The sequence below is a fragment of the Ambystoma mexicanum genome, chromosome 9 (genome assembly GCF_040938575.1).
Source record: "Ambystoma mexicanum isolate Mex_15411 chromosome 9, UKY_AmexF1_1, whole genome shotgun sequence".
NCBI lineage: Eukaryota > Metazoa > Chordata > Amphibia > Caudata > Ambystomatidae > Ambystoma > Ambystoma mexicanum.
This window is the reverse complement of record NC_090931.1, coordinates 1342233527-1342254339: the sequence shown is the minus strand read 5'-3', so window position 1 is coordinate 1342254339 and position 20813 is coordinate 1342233527. Positions and strand designations below refer to the sequence as shown.

At 45.8% G+C, this 20813-nt stretch overlaps 1 protein-coding gene across 2 annotated transcripts in view; it reads left to right on the top strand.

Annotated features, from left to right (window-relative positions):
• PTPN4 (protein tyrosine phosphatase non-receptor type 4) overlaps positions 1 to 20813 on the top strand; it is a 2055941-nt gene that overhangs the window by 1119321 nt on the left and 915807 nt on the right. For both annotated transcript variants that reach the window (XM_069616750.1, XM_069616749.1), the window contains one exon: positions 7139 to 7297. In XM_069616750.1, the coding sequence (XP_069472851.1) occupies positions 7139 to 7297 (159 nt within the window). The remainder of the gene's footprint in view (positions 1 to 7138; positions 7298 to 20813) is intronic.

The following is a 20813-nucleotide window of genomic DNA, read 5'->3' as shown; positions in this document are numbered from 1 at the left end:
GGATGCTTTCTGGGGCTGTCAGTATGACGGCAGTTTTCGGCGAGATGGTTCGCCTTTGCAGATCTGTGGCCTCCGTCATGAACATTGGTTTTGTCGTGGTGCACTATAGAAGTCTACATTTGGGTTACATGTCGTGTGGACGTTTAATCTGTCACCTCAAGAGGTTGCTGAACGCAGTGATGCAGATTTGTCCTACTGCCAAGGTCGTTTTCCCATGCATAACACCAAGGGGAGTATGGAGCCATGTCGGTGTAATTTGTCCCCAGCCAGAGGTCGGAAGGTGTGTTCTAAACAGAAGCATGTGTGAATTTATGCAGACTGCTGAGATGTTCTCCACCCACTATGAGATCATGAGCTCGCAAAATATGCAGTGGTTTCGTAGAAATGGCATTTATTTGAGCGCCATTGACAATGCTGTTTTCTTTTACACTGTGCAAGGAGCGTTGAGCAGAATTTGGTAAAAATGTGAGGATAGGCAAACAGAAGCGCATATAAAGAGAAAAAACAAAGAAAGTTGCTCGCAAGCACGTACAAATAAATACCTTTTCACAGACATGATGGAAGACCCAATCCCCTACCCTGCTTGAAATTGCTTCCCCCACACACCCCCACCCCTCACTATCACGAAAAAATGTAGCAGATTCCGCTGTACTTTCAGGATTACACGTGGCACATCCTGGGTGGGCATGTGGATGGAGAAATCGTGCATACTTTTACTGAACTGATTTCGATTTGGAGTCAGTGGAAGCTTTGTGGTGCTGTGGCGATGTGCACAATTTCGGCAGTCTACTTGCTGAATGTCGACGAGTGGCCAATTTCGCAACTGTGTATGCTGTGGTCGTGCACTATGGAGCGTTGCATTTGGGTTCCATGGCTTGTTCCCGTGTGTACCATTAACTCAAGAAGTTGATGAAAGCAGTGAAGCGCATTTTTCCCACTGCCAGGGTGTTTTTCTCATGTATACCACCACAAATAGTTTGGAACTATTCCAATGATTGTTGTCGCTAGCCAGAGGTCGGAAGAGGTGTCATCAACCGAAGCATGTGTGACTTCTTGAGTGCTGCTGTGAGAACGACACCATTGGTTCTCGATATATATACCTTTTCAAAGCTAATGGAATTTCTTTGTCGACCAGTGGCAATGATATTTTGTTTTCCAATATACAGGCTGTACTGAAGACCCTACTGTGAGCATGTGAGCTCAACGACAAAACACAAAAATAAAAATTGCAAGAAATGGTGTTTCTAAGGAAGTAAGTTTAAAAAAACTTTTGTTAAAAAGGGCTCTTTTCAGAGCCGCCACTACTGACCCCTAACCTGGTTGAAATGTATTCCCCCCACTCCCGCGCACGCTTCAAAGTCTACGGACATCGCAAGACTTTGCAGGGTTGCACGTGTGACATGCGCCCCTTTTGCAGAATTGGGCCTGTGGAGGACACAGGATTGGTCAATAAGGTTTCTGGGTGTGGATTGCATGCACATACTGTGCTACAGAGTGTATCTGTCGAGCGAAATGCAGAGGGTGCGCTTATGGCTGTGTGTTGCACGAACCAAGCGTATGCTTTGTGGGTGAGTTCTAAATACATTGATTGACAGTGAATCGAAACAGTGTGCAGTGGGAGCTCATTGTGGATTGTATCATGTGGATTTGTACTCATATGGAGTATCTACAATGAAGTGATTGATTTTGGTTTGTATGTGTGAGACTTTGATGACGTGCGATCACGACAATATTTTTGTTCATTGTGGAGGGAAAATTGCACAACATGTAACTCGATTTTCAGTGCCGTTTGCGCTGAAGGAGGCACTTGGCCAGGTCATGCATCTGTTTCCGATCCCCTGCATAATTATGTATCCCATTAGGCAGACACCCATGTCGCTACGTTATTTTCCATTTGGTCTGGAAATGGAGAAAGCGCAGTACATTGTGAAGAACTCGACTTGTGCCAATGTCGTACTCTACAAACGGGAATCTGACATTTGTGGGGACCAATAGTAGGTGCAACAAGACATTATATATTCCAGACCCCAAAAATAGGTACAGCTGCAGTGATGGCTAACTATTGGGTGTGTGGCCAGCAGACATTTCTGCACCACCTGCCATCATGAAGGGGCACCTGCTTGCTGGCTTCATTGCACTCGGCACTCCTGAAGGGGACCGGGTGGCTTTGCATCACCAACGCCTACCTCGATTTCTGATGCCTCCGCGACAATGGTACCATGGCAGCCTGTAATCTGCAGCCTGCCTGGAAAGGGAAAAGGTAGTGTTAGGGAGAATTCTCTGTTAAGGCTAATTTCCCAAACCTAGTGTGTCCCCCAGCAGCTTTGCTGGATTTTTGGGGTTTATTTTTTTCTCCTGCTAAGAGTGAGACTCTTTTTCTCCCACTCTTAGACATGATTTGAGATATCCTTTGACTTTGTGATGTGTTTTATGGGCTATGGGGTCTTTTACTCCATAGGGTTTCATGAGGTTTTTGAAAAGTGTTACACAGCACCCTCAGTGCAGTAACACAGGGGTGTCATAGTGACCCCCAAACATAGACTCCATACCCTGGGACTGACTACTGTCTCCCAAGGCATGTAAAGTCACCATTGACTTTACTAGTCTTAAATTGGGAACAGAACCAGTACAAACCGTCCTATTGTGGAGTACTGGTAGGGGTAATTAGATTGCCCCTGTGTCTGTTTTTTGAGGGGGCACTGTGCAGTCCCCCCCTCGTCAAGTTTCTGGCTGGTGGCAGTGGTTACCACGCAAAATATTCCTTAAGAATATTTACTATGGGATTTTCCCATTCATTTTAAACGCACCACTTTTTGGTGCAATGTTAAAGATGCTGCCGGGTTATTTATTTAATATTTATTCCCCGGTTGGGTCTTTTTGCCAGGACTTAGTTTTAAAATGGCGTTTGTGTTTGCCTCTGTAACTCCAACCCAAGTCGAGCCCTTTGTTCCACTTTTTGGCGGGCTTCTCCACAGAAGCCTCCAAAAGTGGTGCCACTCTGTCTGGGTCTACAGGATGTGTGGGAGGGGGGGTTTAGGCACCCTGGACTGAGTTGCCTCAGCAACTCAAGTCGCACTCTTGTGTGATTGGCCCAGTGGTGAGCCGCCCGGCTCACCACTTAGCATGTTTGAGTGACAGCTAAGATTGATGAATGGGGGTTTTCTGCATAAAAGACGGGCTTTGGGGACTGGGACTTCAGACGTCGCCACAGGACCATAGAATCCGAAGAGAGAGAAGCTGAGCCGACCTGCAACGACGACACCACCGGTGGAGCCCTGCTGAACCGACTCACCACTTCTTCCAACGACAGAGATCATCTTCATCCCGAAGAGTCTTCTTCCTTTGACTGGTGGGGATAACCAGTTTGCCCGCCTTTTCGCCTTCCCGGATCATCTCGTGGCCGCCATTGCCTGTGCCAAGCACCCTGGCAACCGGGATACCACTTTTTTCCACTACCGCAAACAAAAGGGTAGTACCTTTTAAACAGAGAACTCCCCGGCTGGTTTCTTCCCTGGCAGTGCAACGATCTTCAGCTTTCCTCCACGTCGAGATCTTCTCTTCCTCTGCATCCACTACCAGGAACAACTGCCCCCGCTGGAGGATTCTCTCCACTTTCAAGGTACTGTGTCCGCCTGGCCTCCCTCGCAACGGTCTGTGTGAGGTGTCTCGTAAATCCTCATCTTACCACTTGGGTTGGCCCTAGGCTGGCTAACTGAACTTTTCTGAGCTTAACTGATTCCTTTTTAAACTCTCTGCAAGACTTTCCAATCCTTTTAAACTGTGTGATCTTGGGCGCATTGGTGTTCTACTGTCTCCAAGAGGGAGCCTGGCCTCTGACCTTTTTGCTCACAAGTAGACTTTGACTTTCTTGCCTTGCTGAGTGCTTCTAAAGTATTGTGTTGTGTGCTGTTCTTAATTTCTGCCTTTTCCCTCCCTTTTTCTTAACTTATTGGAGTGCCATCTTTAGTTAAGCGCTCACCTCTGTCTGGAAATAAGTGGCGTTAACTAAGACTTGTCTAATAAGGAATAAGGGATGCATATATATATTAATAGTGACTGTGTTTTTGAACTTGCTTACAATAATAGTGCTAGAGTGTTTCTAAGTGTGTCTTTAAATAAATAATTATATATTGATACCAAAGCTCTGGTCAGCGTTTGCTTGTGCTACTCTATTTTGGTACCTATCTTGTATAATCTATATACTGTCTAACTCTTCTTGAGAGCAGTCTGGCGGCTCAGCCACAGCTACCAGGTAAATCTGGGTGGTACAGACTGCTACCAATTGGGTTTACTGCCAACACCTGTAGTCTTAAGCCCTTTGCAGTGGTCCCTAAGGGAACTGCACAGGTTTCTGCCTAACAGTTGCGGAGGGAAATGAGGTCAAATTATCTGTCTCAAGATTCCTCACAGCTGCTGAAAGAAATACCAGATGAATATAGTCTGTGTAGCAAGGAAGAAACATTTTTCACGTCCTTATTGTTACCATGGGTGCAAACTGCCACCAACGCATTGCAAATTGTGCATTGGGAAGTGATCCAGCTGGCCAACGACAAACAACAAGTTCTCCACTCGATCAAGATGGAAATGTGTGCGATCAGGTTGATGATGCTGCAGAATCGCTATGTGCTATATTTCACAGCAATGGAAGAAGGGATCTGTAAAAAAGATGCACCTACGAGTCATGTTGCACCTACGCACCTCCCAACAATGCTGAAAATGGGTTCCTTACTAGTATCATAGGGGCCCTACACGTCCTCGACACACTCATGCAAACAGAAGGTGGGATACAAGAGACTGATTGGTTTGATGCCCATTTTTCTTGGGCACCATCCTGGATGGTTGCATTAACAAAAATGTTGGTTCCTGTGATAGTGTTGGAGCTGGTGATCTTCTGCACCTGCCAGCTGGGGCTCTGGTGTTGTAGAAAAGCAGTACCTAGTAGTGCAATGACGATGGTCTCAATCTGGGTACCGGAGGCACCTGGTGGTACAAAAGATAGTGCAGCACAAACTGATGATCATGATAAACCCCACATGGTTCGATTAGAACAATGTCTCTGCCCTTCATGCACCATCACCACTCCCCCCGCCGACCCCGAGAACTGTATAGAGCATTGGGCAGATTTAGCAGGGGGATGGAGAATGTATATACATGATATGTACCCACTGAACAATACGACTAGAGGGGAGATATTTTGCTTCATGTATGCAGAGCATGGTTGCCAAAGAAAGGATATCCACCCTACTTAGAAGCTGAAAGATTGCAGGATGAAAGGATGGGGAGGGAGGATGAGAAACTAACACAGTAGTTTGTTACTGTAGTACTAATGAAAGGGGGGAATGTTGGCAAAGAGGGACAATCGTCCCGGATTTCACCCCACCCCCAGCGCTTTTGGAATGTGACAGAGGCCTAGAATTGTATTAGCATTAAAACACATGAGGACTCAAACACCATTTTAGATCGCAGCAGCCATATTGAAATCGAAGCCTAGCTGGGAAATAGGTTGTGGCATGGGCACTGGTGAGAAAGGCCAGAGCTGCAGAGATTCACAGACCCTTCATTCTCATATTGCCAACAAAATAGTCACAGGAAAGTATGACATGGTACGCATGTGCACCTGTCATTGGTAGTGCTCCCTCTGTGGCATTATGACTGCACTGGAATGGCGAGGTGAAGTGACAGTATGTAAGGTGCCCATAGTTGAGGACATATAGAGGTCTGAGGAGGGAGAGAAGAGTGCTGTTGCGAGATGGCAGTAGGCAGAATGGAGGTGTGTTGTAGGAGTGCATTAGTGAAGCGGGAGAGAAGAAACAATGAGATAACATCCCTGCGGAGGCCAGGGGATAAGAGAATGCAGGCTTATCCCAGCTAACACAGCCACATTCCCTGTAAACTGATTGGACACTAAATGTTCCAAGGGTGCTCATTTCTGTTAATGTCTTCCCTTACCTCTGCATTTGTCCCATACTCTTTGGTTGCTTAGCAAGTGGGCAGGGTCCATTGCAGACTTGCCATGCTTTCCAAGATTTAAACACTCTCCTGTAACTTATTTATTGGTCTATCCACTCCCTGTTGATCTGATGGTTATGGTGCCCATGATAGGAATCGGGTTAGAAACGATGCTTTCCTAGTCCAATAACAATCATCTGCTAATTATGGAAAAAAAACGCTTGTACCGTAACACATTGAAGAGACAACCCCATCTACCTTTAGATCAAGCCATTTCAACAGTGGACACATAGAATGAATGATAACCAACTGAGGTTTGTAGCAGGGAATCCACTAGTCTACTAAGCGGCCAGTGTAGAACTATGCCACTCTAAGGAAAAGGTATCCGTTACCAGAGACCATATTCTAAGAGTACACGCCTTTAACCTCTTGGTCAAGCACTGTAACAAAATATTGATCAGTGTTTTAATCTGGGATCGATAGCTCCTTTAGCTATTGATCTAGCTTTTAAGGCGAGTGCTATCCTCTTAATTTTAGTTTTGTTAAATGTGGTGTTAGAGCCCTCTAAAATATGTCCTGTGCCTTGCAAAATTGAAAAATATTCTGCTCTCCGAAATTCCTGATCAGATAATTCCTCAGATTAAAGAGGTCTCTACTTAAATGGGTAGGAAGGTTTGCAGTAGCAGTTTACTTTTCAGAGGTTTTAATGCACCAAACATATCACTGTGTTGCCTCTTTAGAGCACTTTGTTGTATTATGCTAGTGGATAAGTCTGTGTGAAATGTACACCGTTGTGTGTGAAATTATTATAATTAAGATAATATATTTAGTGAACCCAGTTTAGCCCTGTCGACAGTGGTAGTAACGGTCTGGTTTCAGGTGGGTGGGGTATGCTTGTAGTTCATTGGTAGTTGAGGTGAGGTATTTTAGAGGGTTCAGACCCCCAGAATGTTTAAAGTAGGAACGAAATGTGAATATCAATAGGCCTAATGAGAATATGCTCTTTAAACTATGTAATGTCTGTTTGAAAACACAGCCTACTCGAGATTACATTGATGCACTTTTATGATTTGTAATGCCATTAACATTTGTTGTGGGTGTGAAGGAGGACTCATTGGGACACTGGACTTGAAAGAACAATATGCTACCTTTACTCAAAACATTTCTTTATTTTTTCGTTCACTTGTAGTCGGAGTTCTGCCTTCACTCAAGATGGAAACCGACAGAGGCCATCGTCAGTTGGACATCTAGTAGACCACCTAGTTCATACATCACCAGTGAAACATTTTGCAAATCACAGGTCACCATCATCAACCCAGGCCAATAGCATCATTCTGGATTCCTTGTCGTAAGAGCCATATTTTTTGTACTTTCCAACTTTCATTTAAAAAGTAATACAATGTTGGATGGTTGTAGCCAGAGAGATGCCAGATTGTGGAAGATTTTCAAAGTTGTTTTCAAATGAAATCCCCTTAGAGCTTTATCACAGGGTTTATCTGTGAAGATACTTTTTGTAGCTTCTACTTGATACCGGAATGATTTTGATTATGAGGATATCTTCTGATTTTCTTCCCTGCCATTGAAAAAAATGTTCCATAGGCCCAGTAACAATTCTTTCTTAAAATAAAGTGTACATGGCACTTTCTTTTGCTCATGCAGCCTTTTGGTTTTTATCAGTCTACTGCAATTTCCTTTTAGCATCACATAAACAATGGGCAAGTTGCATTTGAATAAGTTTTCTTTTCAGGTCAGAAGACATGTCTTTCTGGTCCATTCTTCCCCAAAATGTCTATTGAAAATATTCATTCTAGAAAAGAGGAAAGGATGGCATACAATAGATGATCCAAAATAATTCCAGAAGGAACATAAACAACATAAACTATATCAAGACGTAAAACAAACGGGAAAAGTGAGGACTACAATATACATACAAATAACAGTAGTTTTTGTTATTATATAACTACATCTAGCACATTATATAACGGATGAATTTCACTTAGATTGTTTTTATAAAATAGTTTAATTTGGTGGTGGACAAAAAGGGTGACTTCCATACCGGCCATATATATATTTGGCATGAAAGGGGAAACAAAGGTGGGGGGTAAGGGAAATGAACAGTAGGGGAGAAGGCTGTAAGGGAAAGCAACAGTAGGGGAAGAGGTTGGAACAAAGTGGGTGGAACACCCTGTTTTTGTGGGCGTGAGCACACACTCTACACTGTTGTTCGGCACATACAACCTTTGCAGTCATCTTATGCTGTGTCACATTATTTGTCTGGTATGTTATAGTATACCAAGGTTTTGCTAGGTGGTGGTTCTCTGCCACCCTGAAAATTCGATTCTTTCTTGGATGTGGTATGCTTTGTTCTCCTACTCTGCCATGTTTAAACTGCTGGAGAAAGTTGTAAAAAGTTTGTTCTGTTGTAATATGTGCTTTGTTCTCACATGCTTCCTGCCCACAATTTTAATATGAAATTGTGCTTTTGATGTATGCTCTCCTTTTGTTTTTGATAATTGAGCCCTTATTCACCTTCCCACCTCAATTTAGTTCCAATTTAAATAATTATTTTTTTGATTCTCAAATCTTGTTCCTGATTATTTTCCAGACCCCAAATTCAGTGGCCATGGAGATTCCTTTATAAAAACCTTAAACGTTGAACACAGCAAGTCCTGCAGATCTACTGTGCATTTCATTGGTCTTGGAAAAATAATTTATATTATCATGGACGTTCACTTCAAACGCAATGTCTTGGAGTGCTTAGGGCTTGTATTTCCCGTAATGGTACTGGGCTGGATGGTTCTCAAGCTTCAAGGACAGTATGTCCAGCAAATGATCTGAGTAGAGTGGAGGGTCAGAAAAAGGAGACAGACTAGATCTTTCCATTCTCAAGTTTGTTTTATTGAATAATATGAAAAACAGCTCAATGTCCCTGAACTATGGGCTTCCCTACCTTACAAAAATAACTGGGGTGCTAGTTGGTCAGTTGTGAAGTCCAGAAATATATTAGTCTGTCCAAATCTTACCTACTCTGACCCTACGAGTAATACAAAACTACTAAAGTTCAGGAGAATGACTCCCTTCTCCTAGGGCTGCTTTCTCAACAAGTTTCCATCAATATAGAATCTTTAGATAGTTATTGGTTGTCATTTGGTGGTGTTTTTGTGTTCGGAGTTCCTTGAGTCCAGTAGTGGACCAAGTGTTGTTGTCTTTTATCTTTTCATCCTGGAGAGGTGAGATGGCTTCAATGGCTGATTCCATAATGGAGTTGTATGTTGCTGCGAGTACAGTGAGGTCTGTGGAGGTGGGGAGAAGGATGGATGGTGTCTAGGATGGGGAGGATGTTTTCTTTGGTAAGGTTACGGTCACTTCTGGCTAGGGCCTGAGGGATGGGTAGGAGAATTTTGGTTGTGTTGGTGCAGGTGGGAATGAAGAAATGGATGAGGTGGTGGTCTGACCAGGGAATAGGTGTTGTTGGAGCTGGGATCTATATTGCAGTTCTGGTCCGCTACCCAGTCGAGGGGGCCACCTTTGCAGTGTGTGGGTGTGAGGTTTCTTTGCTGGAACCCGAGCTCAAGAAGTGCTTGTGCTAGTGCTTTGGCTGGTTTGTCCTTGGGATCTTTGAGGCCCAGATTGAGGTCGCCTAGGAGGAGTATTTCGGAGGATGTTTTGAGATTGCATGAGATTTTTGTGAAAGTTGGCTATGGGCCCTGGAGGGCGGTAGACAAGGTGGATGGTGATAGTGGTTTTGGCTGAGGTGGCGATTTTAACTGTGAGACAGTCGGTGTTCTCCCCGAGGTGTGAGATAGTTTCTCTTATGGTCGAGGAGTCTTTTACTACGCCTCCACCTTTGGTTAGAGCTCTGTCTTGTCTGTAGATTGAATGACCTTGTGGGAGTGCTAGCGAGATGGCTGGTCCAGCAGCTTGATGAAGCCAGGACTCCGTGATGGCCAAGATGTCAAGGTTGAGAGTGGTTATGAGGTTGTAGATTTCCATTGCATGTGCTGGAAGAGATCTGGCATTAATGAGTGTGCATTGTAGGTTGGGGTGGTTCAATTGGTTTGGGAGACTTTTTTTTGTTGGGGGGGTGGTGCCTGTGGTGGTTGTGATGAGTTGTGTGGGTTGGAGCAAGATTTCAATAGTATCTTTGGTGGTTATAGCTTTGGCTCTAGTGGTGATCTTGCTGTGGGGTGCGATGCAGTTTCAGAGGTTGTGGAGGGTGCCTTATTCTGCGAGATGGCTGTGGGCTTGAGAGGGATTGTAGGGTGGGCATTGCGCGAGCGTAGCCTGAGGAGCTTGTTCTACTATTGACTGGTCTAAGGCGTGTGGTGGGTGTGGCGGTATGTTCAAGGCTACTGTAAATAAATAAATAAAGGTATTAGCCTAAAACAATGGGAAATCCCATAGGAAAATATTTGCGGTTGAATATAAAAAGTAGTTTCCACTGCCACCAGCCAAAACTCGATGAGGGGGGACGGAGACGTGCCCCCTCGACTAACAGACCCCGGGGCAATGGAATTGCCCTGGCCAGTACGTCCACAATATGATGCTTTGTACTGGTTCTGTTCAGGATTTGAGACTAGTAAAGTCAATGGTGACTTTACAGACCCTGGGAGACAGTAGTCAGTCCCAGGGTATGGAGTCTATGTTGGGGGGTCCCTAGGACACCCCTGGGTTACGGCACTGAGGGTGCTGTGTAGCCCATCTCACAAAAACACATGAGGCCCTATGGAGTAAAAGACCCCATAGCCCATTCAACACAAGGCAAACCAAAGAAACACACTTCAAACATGTCCAAGAGTGAGGGTAAAAGAGTCTCACTCTTGGCAGGAGAAAAAAAATAAACCCAGAAAATCCAGCAAAGCTGCTGGGGGACTCAATAGGTTAGGAAATTCAGCCTAAACAGAGAATTCTCCCTAACACTCGCCCCCCCCAGACTAAGGGACAGGAGGATTTAATCCACTCCTGGATGAACCTCATACCTCTAGTCGATGACATACATCCTAGAGAGTCCATCAGCATTTTGATGGTGACACCCTGACCTGTGCTCAATGGTGAAATCAAACCCTTGGAGGCAGATTGACCATCTCAATAGTTTTGGATTTTCCCCTTTCATTTGCATTAACCATCTCAAGGGTTGGTGGTCAGTCTGAATGACAAAAGTAGAACCATACAAGTATGGCCTAAACTTCTTCAGTGCCCACACAATAGCAAAGCATTCTCTTTCGATTGTTGCCCACCTTGTTTCAGGATCCTTCAGTTTTCTACTGATGAAGCAAATGGGGTGTTCCCTACCCTTCTCATCCAGATGGCTAAGAACTGCACCTATACCTACATTGGAAGCATCAGTTTGTACAATGAAAGTTTGGTGGTAGTCAGGAGCTCTGAGTACTGGAGCTTGGCAGAGAGCTTTCTTCAGGTTTTCAAAGGCCTGATTGCATTCCTCAGTCCATTTGACCTTCTTAGGGAATTTTGGAGAGGAGATCACATTCAGAGGAGAAGCTATGGTCCCATAGTTCTCAATGAAATTCCTGTAGTACCCAGTGAGGCCTAAGAAGGCTCTCACCTGGGTCTGAGTAGTAGGTGTTGTCCAATTTTGCACAGCTTCAATCTTGCTGAGCAAAGGCCTTATTTCTCCACCTCCTACCTCATGTCCAAGGTAGACCACTTTACTCTGACCAATTTGGCACTTGCTTGCCTTTATGGTCAGATTGGCCTGCTCAAGAGCCTGCAAAACATGTCCTAGGTGGGTCACATGTTCTTCCCAGGAGTGGCTGAAGACTGCAATGTCATCCAAGTATGCCATGCAGACGTCCTCCATCCTAGCTAGAACCTGGTTCACCATCCTTTGGAATGTTGCAGGTGCATTTTTCAGTCCAAAAGGCATAACCTTGAATTGGTATAGGCCAACTGGGGTAGAAAATGCAGTTTTCTCCTTGGCATGGTCTGTCAGGGCTATTTGCCAGTAGCCTGACGTAAGGTCCAGTGTGCTGAGGTACTTGGCTGCACCAAGTTTATCCACCAACTCATCTGTCCTTGGCAAAGGGTGGGCATCAGTCTTGGTGACTGCATTAAGAGCTCTATAGTCCACACAGAATCTCAACTCTTTGGATCCTGCCTTTGGTACTAACACTACTGGGCTAGACCATGGGCTAGTAGAGGGCTCTATTACCCCGAGATCAAGCATCTTCTTGACCTCCCCTTTGATGTGGGTTCTGATATGTTCTGACATTCTATATCCCCTGCTTTTGACTGGCAGGCAGTCACCAGTGAGTATCTCATGCTGTCCCCAAGGGGTCAAGCCTGGTGAAAGCGAGAACAGGGAGGCAAACTGATTTAACATCGCTTTGCACTCCTCCTGTTGCTCAGGGGTCAGATCTGAAGAGAGATTAACTCCTTCAACCTTTTCGTCCAAAGGTAAGCCTCTCAGGAGGTCAGGTAGAGCGTCACTCTCCTCCTCCTCTTCCGATGAAGCTAGAAGCAAGGCTCCTACTTCTGGTCTAGAGACATAGGCTTTGAGGCGGTTGGTGTGGAAGACTCTGGGAGCTTCCCTGGGTTTGCCCAGATCCACCAGATAGTTGACCTCTCCAAGTTTTCCCACAACCTTGAAGGGTCCCATCCATTTGTCTTGCAAGGCCCTCTGCCTTGTTGGAAGCATAACTAAAACTATCTGGTCTTGAGTAAACTCAACCATGTTAGCCTTCTGATCATGCCAATGTTTGATCAGAGCTTGGCCAGCTTTCAAGTTGTCACTTGCTTCTGCCATCATGTGTGACATTCTCCTTCGGAGACCTATCACATAGTCACTCTGACTGGCTTGGGGGAAGGAGCACTCTCCAACCCCTCCTTAATCAGGGCCAAGGGGCCTCTGACTGGATGGCCATAGAGAAGTTCAAAGGGAGAATAACCTACTCCCTCCTGAGGGACTTCCCTATAAGCAAATAGAAGGCATGGCAGTAGAAGGTCCCACTTCTTCTTAAGGGGTTCTTCTAAGGCACCTATCATGCTCTTCATGGTTCTGTTAAATCTTTCTACCAAACGGTTGGTCTGAGGGTGGTATGCGGTTGAGAACTTGTAGGTAACTCCGCAGGTTTTCCACATGGCTTTCATGTAGTTGGACATAAAATTTGTCCCCCTGTCGGAGATCAAATCCTTAGGAAACCCAACCCTGGTAAAGATACCAAGGAGGGCCTTAGCCACAGCCTGAGCCGTAACAGTCCTCATAGGAATTGCCTCAGGGTATCTAGTAGCATGGTCTACTACAACAAGGATAAACCTGTTGCCTGAGGAGGTTGGGCGGTCAAGGGGACCAACAATGTCAATCCCTACCCTCTCAAATGGGACTCCCACAACTGGGAGAGGCACTAAAGGTGCCACATTCTTGGAACCAACCTTACCAGAAGTCTGGCAGGTATGGCAGCTCCTGCAATACCTATCTACTTCAGCCCCCATTTTTGGCCAATAAAAGTAGAGAGAGAGCCTTTCCTTGGTCTTCTTGAAACTCAAGTGACCAGCCAAAGGAATCCCGTGGGCTAGTTGCAAGAACTGTTGTCTGTTCTCTTGGGGCACTACCAGGCGTTGGTATGCTCCAGGTTCAGATTCGGTTGGTTCACTGTAGAAGAGGCCATCTTCCCAGTGTAACATATACTTCCCAGGCTCTTGCCCATCAGCCTGAGAAGCTGCCTGTTGGCGAAGGCCCTCCAGAGTTGGACATTCTCTTTGTCCCTTACGAAAAGCTGTCCTGCTGGGTCCACCTTCTGCCAGTAAAGACTGCAGCTCAGGATGGTCAGCCGGGTCCAGGTCTCCAATAAGTTCTGGGCCTCCTACTAGCTCTTCTTCAGAGTCTAGTTCAACCACACAGGGTTGTACCTCCCTCTCAGCCTCAGCTGGAGGTGGAGTTACAGGTGTAACTTTGGACAACCTCGGGGAAGTCCTTGTTGGAAGCACTGGAGTGCTTGCTGTAGGCTTTTTCCTAGGAGTCTTGGGTTGCCCCTTTGCTCCTGATCTGGTAGTTACTGCAGTAAGTTGCTCCAGTGGGAGAGGAGTGATTTCTGTCATCATCTCCTGAGATAAACCTCGCAGGGTTTTCTCTCTTGCAGACTTGGTGAGCTCCCGTAACCTTTTACTAGGAGGTCTGGGGGTATGTGACACAACTCCCAGAGCTTTCAGGTCATTTCCTAGCAGAACTCTTCCTGGCACTTCACATTGTATACTGACAGGTATCTTCACAGCCATATCATTACACTGGATGAGAACTGGTAACTGGGGACACATCTGCACAGGCCCTCCAGCTAACTTGGTGAGGCATTTGGGTGCCTTAGCAACATCCTCTGCCTTGAAAAATGATTCATCCATCACAGTTATGCTGGCCCCAGTGTCCCTGATGGCAGGAGTCTCCTGACCATTCACGTGGACACTGTCCTTATAATACTCTTTAGTATTATCTGGGATAGAATTATACACATCTAAATTTTGTTGTTCCCACAACCCCAGAGAGACTAAAGAAACACTGGCTGAGACTCCAGTGGGTTCATCAGCCAGTAGTAGAAAGTTTCCACTTGCCATAGTGACTTCCTCCTCTGGAGTGAAGGCTAAGGAGACCAGTTGGACCCCTGAAGGTTTACCCTTACATCTGGGATCTCCTTTCACATGGTCAGTAGCCTTACAAACATAACAGGCCCCAAAGGTCCTTTGGAATGGAGGCTTGTTCTGACCTCCTTCTGGTTTAGCACCAGAAGGTATACTACTCTGCTGTGGTTTCCCAGGTGGCTTACCCTTATGGTTTTGTTTGGGGCCCTCTTTGGAATTAGGATTATTAGAATTCTCTTTGGAGTCTTTCTTAGGCTGTCTTCCCTCATCCTTCTTCTGAGTTACCCCAGAATCCTTGTGAGTAGCCCTGTTGGCAACCCACAAGTCAGCAGCCTTAGCTAGTTTCCTAGGATCTAATTCCTGTGAATCAGCCAAGTGCTGTCTGAGCTCAGGAGAGCAGGCATCATAAATTGACTCCATCATTACAAGATTTCTCATTCCTTCATAAGTGTTCACCGTGTAACCCTTAATCCATCCCTCTAAGTTTTTCAACCCTTCACACACCCAGGTAGCCCAAGGGGTACCATCATGCTTTTTGAGGCTCCTAAACCTCTTAAGATACTGGGAAGGGGTCTTCCCAAACCTAGCTATCAAAGCTAGTTTCACACATTCATACTCTTTCCTATCCTCCTCCCCCAACTCCATTACCACATCAGTTGCAACAGGGGGAAGCCTAGAGAACAACCAGGTGAGTAACTCGTTACCTGTGATGTTCTGGAGCCCATGATTATACTCAAACATAGACAACCAATCCAACACATCCAACTTAGGCTCATACATACCAATCAATTCCTTAGGCATCCGGGGTCTTTTAGGACTGGAACTTCTAGAGGAGCCAGAGAGAGAAGCATTCTCAACAGACAATTTCTTCATTTCTAGCTCATACTTGAGCTCCATTTCCCTTAGCCTTAGTTCTTTGTCAGTTTGAGCATTAAGTTTCTTGTACTCTAATTCAAGTTTCATTCTCTCTAGTTCAAAGTATTGAGGGCTAAATGTGGGACCTGGCAAAGGTCCAGTAGGTACAGCTGGTAGAGCAGACAGAGGCCTAGAGGGACTATCTACAACAGTTTCATCCTCCTCTTCTGGTTCTGACCCAAGATCATCAATACTTTGTGCCATATCAAGATCATTGCTGCTTTCTACAATTGCTGGAGTGATAGGTTCCTCTGGACCATCCTCCAGACTTTGGTTTTCTAACAACCTTTCTATTAGCTCTATTTTCTTTCCTTTAGTCATGAGATTCTTATGCTTACAGAGAAGTCTTAGAGAATCAGCAGTTTTTGTAGCAAGGGACTCTTGACTATAACTTTCCATAGTAGACAGGTTAAAAATGACTTTTTCTTTCTTGTGCTTAAGCTTTGTGGTTAGTTGCACTAAGGTATCTCAAAAGTACTCTAAAGTGTATACTCAATACAGATCCCACCGCTGTACACCAGTGTTAGGCAGAAACCTGTGCAGTTCCCTTTGGGACCACTGCAAAAGATTTAAGACTACAGGTGTTGGCAGTAAACCCACTTGGTAGCAGTCTGCACCGCACAGATTCACTGTGGTAGCTGTGGCTGAGCAGCCAGACTTCCCTCAAGAAGAGTTAGGCAGTATACAGAGAATACAGAATAGGTACAGAGACACAGTAGCACAAGCAAACACTAACCAGAGCTAGGTGTAAAAGTATAAACTTATTTATTAAAGGTACACTCATAAATTACACCCGCACACTAGAAAAGATAAGAAAGTCAAACACAGTTACTATTACTCATATGTACATCCCTAATCATTCGTTGGTCAATTCTAAGTTAACACCACTTATTTCCAAACAGAGGTGAGCGCTTAACGTTAGATGACACTCCAACAAGTATTACCAAAAGGGAGGGAAAAGGCAGAAATAAAGAGAGCAGTAAGGTAAAACACTTTTCACATAAGGTTAGCAAAGGCAGTCAATGGTGGAACAAGGAGAATTAGTTTGGGGCCCGCTTTAGAGGGAGCCAGGCGAAAAATCTGCACAAGATCACACAATGTCATCAGTCTTTGCAGGTGAGAGAAAAAGGTTTTACTACGGTTCTGAAAAGTTTAGTTAGGGTGTCCCAGGCCTACCCAGGTTCGAGAGCCGAGGGCTAAATCTACCCCGTACAATCGGTGGCAAGGGAGGCCGGGCGGATCACAGTACCTTTAAAAGTGGAAAGAATCCTCCAGCGGTGGTAGTCGTTCCTGGTAGTGGGTGCAAGTCGCGGCGTCGTCCCGAGGAAGAGGTGATCTCGACGGGGAGGAAGGCTGCAGGTCGTTGCACTACCAGGGATGAGGCCAGCCGTGGAGTTCTTCGGTCACAAAGGATTTTTACCCCTCTTTCGCGGTTGAGGTAAAAAGTGGTATCCCGGTTGCCAGGGTGCTTGGCACAGGCAAGGCGGCCACGAGATGCTTCGGGGCGGCGAAAAGAAGGCAGCAACTGGTTGTCCCCACCAGTTAAGGGAAGAAGACTCTCCGGCGGGAGATCTCCTCTGTCGTCGGAAAAAGTGGTGAGACGGTTCTGCAGGGCTTCACCGGTGGTGTCGTCTTGGCAGGTCGGCTCGGCTTCTCCCTCTTCGGCTTCTTAGGTCCTGTGGCGACTTCTGAAGTTCCAGTCCCCAAAGCCCTGCTTTTATGCAGCAAACCCCCATTCACCCAGCCTAGCTGTCACTCAAACATGCTAAGTGGTAAGCCGGCCGGCTCACCACTTGGGCCAATCAGGACGGAGTGCGACTTGAGTTACCAAGGTAACTCAGTCCAGGGTGCCTAATTCCCCCTCCACCCCTCCTAAGTACCCCAGACAGAGTGGCACCACTTTGGAGGGCTTCTGTGGAGAAGCCCGCCAAAAGTGGAACAAAGGGCTCCACTTTGGGTCAGAGTTACAGAGGTGGACACCAACGCCATTTTAGAATCAAGTTTTGGCAAAAAATACCAACCGGAGTTATAATAATAAAGAAATAACCCGGCGGTATGTTCAAGGCTACTGTAAATAAATAAATAAAGGTATTAGCCTAAAACAATGGGAAATCCCATAGGAAAATATTCGCGGTTGAATATAAAAAGTAGTTTCCACTGCCACCAGCCAAAACTCGATGAGGGGGGACGGAGACGTGCCCCCTCGACTAACAGACCCCGGGGCAATGGAATTGCCCCGGCCAGTACGTCCACAATATGATGGTTTGTACTGGTTCTGTTCAGGATTTGAGACTAGTAAAGTCAATGGTGACTTTACAGACCCTGGGAGACAGTAGTCAGTCCCAGGGTATGGAGTCTATGTTGGGGGGTGCCTAGGACACCCCTGGGTTACGGCACTGAGGGTGCTGTGTAGCCCATCTCACAAAAACACATGAGGCCCTATGGAGTAAAAGACCCCATAGCCCATTCAACACAAGGCAAACCAAAGAAACACACTTCAAACATGTCCAAGAGTGAGGGTAAAAGAGTCTCACTCTTGGCAGGAGAAAAAAATAAACCCAGAAAATCCAGCAAAGCTGCTGGGGGACTCAATAGGTTAGGAAATTCAGCCTAAACAGAGAATTCTCCCTAACAGTGGCATACACACAAATACAACAATTCATAGAAGAAAAGAAAATACTAGGCAAAAGGCAATCTGGATTCTGTCCAAGTCATGGAACAGAATCTGCTCTACTAGACTTCAAAATACAACTCAGAGAAGTTCTGGACAAAGGCAAACCTGCACTCCTCCTCCTATTAGATCTGTCTGCTGCCTTTGACCTCGTCAACCAGGAGATTTTAGGCAAGCAATTACAAAACTCTGCCCACTTCTCTCCAGAAGCCACAGCCTGGATTGACTCCTTCCTCCGTGGTAGACTCATGAGGGTGTTCTCTGATTCGGCCGCTGCCCCACCCACCACTATTCACTGTGGAGTACCACAAGGCTCTTGTACTGCACCCATCCATATAACATCTTCACTCTTCCTCTGTTTATTGACTTAGACAATCGCAACAAAGCATAGACTAACTATGCTGACGACATACAAGTCTTAATCCCTCTAGCCGGCATTTATGAACAAGATGCAGCCACCCTAACCAACCTCTACCCTGCCATCCAAACCTGGATGGCAGCCAATGGTCTCTGTCTCAACGGAGAGAAGACAGAGATCCTTGTAGTAGGCACTAAATAAACGCTAAACAAACTATCAGCACAATACAACTCATTCACCGTCGACAACACCACTATCACCGTATCCTCAGCAGTAAAAACATTAGGTGACTATCTCGACGCCTCCCTATCTATGACCCGACAGGTTAATGCCATAGCCTCGTCTGCAGCACTCGCCACTAAAATTATCAATGCAGTCAAACCCTTCCTTTCAATACAAAACTGCCTATCCATCGCCAGAGCCACTGTCGGCACCAAACTTGACTACTGCAACGTACTCTTCCTGGGCACCTCTGCCAAAAACCTACACAAACTACAAGTGATGCAAAACAATGCCCCTAGAGCTGCACTAAGTATCCCCAAAAGGGAACACATATCTCAAGCAAGAAAAGACGCACACTGGCTTCCAGTCAAAGAGCGCATTCTTTTCAAAACACTAGCTATTACACATAAGTGCCTCTCAATCAATGCTCCCCCCCCTTACTTATCCGATAGGATCATCCCCTGCACATCGTCCAGACCCACCAGATCTCACCTCACCAACCAGATCTACGTCCCATCCTTCCGAGGAAACAAAGCGGGCAGCGCCAGTTTCCAACACTTAGCACCAAAGAACGCCCTCCCCACAGCTGAGAAATGAAAAATCATATACTGTTTTCAGAAAAATGCTCAAAACTAAACAGTTCAATTAAGTACTTGGCATTACCACCTGAACACCAACACACTGTTCCCTTGTAAGGAACTTGCAATCTTTCATGTCTGTAGCGTTGTATATATCTAAACAATGTAACCAACTCGCCTACTGTAACAGGCGCTACGATGCCCGAAGGCCGCCCGGCGCTATACAAAACCAAATAAAAAATGTGTTATTTAGGGGGTTCCAATTCTCTTGGCCTCTATTCTCGTATCTTTTAAAATCCTCTTTAAATGTGTTTCTTTTACAAGAGCTTCTTTCACTCTGACTTTATCACATATAAACCTGAAAGTCTCTTTATGACATCCAACTTGTATCTTGAGTACTATGAGCAATCTTTTTTCTTGGAGTTCTCAATCCTCTTATCACTTGACCTCTTACTGGGACAAGTATGATGAACCCAGTGATGATTCCCACTCTTCTGGTTACTTGGCATCTCACTGGGACGGGTATGATGGACACAGTGCCGATTCTCACTCGTCTGGTTAATTTGAGTCTTGCTGAGACGAGTATAGTATTCATTATTTTCGCTACCCTCCTCGGGTTTCCCACTCTTCATTACCTTTGTGGTGTTGGGACTACGTCACTGGGTCGGTAGTTCGCCTCTTGGAGTCTTCTCTATGGTTCATGACAACAACTTCAGCTCTCTTTCTCCGACCCTCTGCGGTGTCACTTAGTGACTTGGCTTTGCTGTCTGGGAAGCATTTCCCGTACACTCTCCTTACTAGTCAGATCTGGATGTCTCTTCCCAGAGACCTGCACACATTCTCTCGGCTCTCCAGAGCTTTGCTGTTTCCTGGTACGCTCAGGCACCAGTGTCCGGGTTTCCTCCCTGTGTAGAAAACGCACCTATGACACTGCGCTGGGGCTTCCCCTGCGTAATGTTAGTCCATCTTTTGTGATGGGCTGGTGTTCATTATAGTTCCATTGGTTTTCTTCTTCACAGTACCAGGCAGGTACTTTTTCTCAGGTGAAGTATCACAGTTGCAAATGTATAGTGATTCATCCTGTTTTTTTCCAGCAGATTTCACTAACTACGGTTGTTGAGATATTTGGGTAGGGAGTTCCTCATCGGAACGGGGATGTCCTTGTCCCCTATGGAGGGTATCGCGTAGCGGGTTCAACTCGCTAGCCTCACAGGGTAGGCTCCCCCTGGGGAGAAGTGACAGAATCCCGCGATTCGTCACAGTAGGTTCTAGCAAGTATCTGTGCTGAGATCACTTCTGTCATGAGGGTAGCAGAGACCAGCCACAGATCCATCATCGAGGGGGAGTTATGCACTGAGGAGTAAAATATGTAGTTTTGGCTGTCTATGTGCACCATGCATCTAGGAGCTGCAGTCTATCCATTCCAATATCATGCAGGCTGCTTTAGACAGTCCTGTCGGGGGGAAATTCTGCCGGGGTCGGCCGGGCCGTCCGCAGACCTCCGGGCAGGGAGGCCCCAACTCCTCCCGTATAT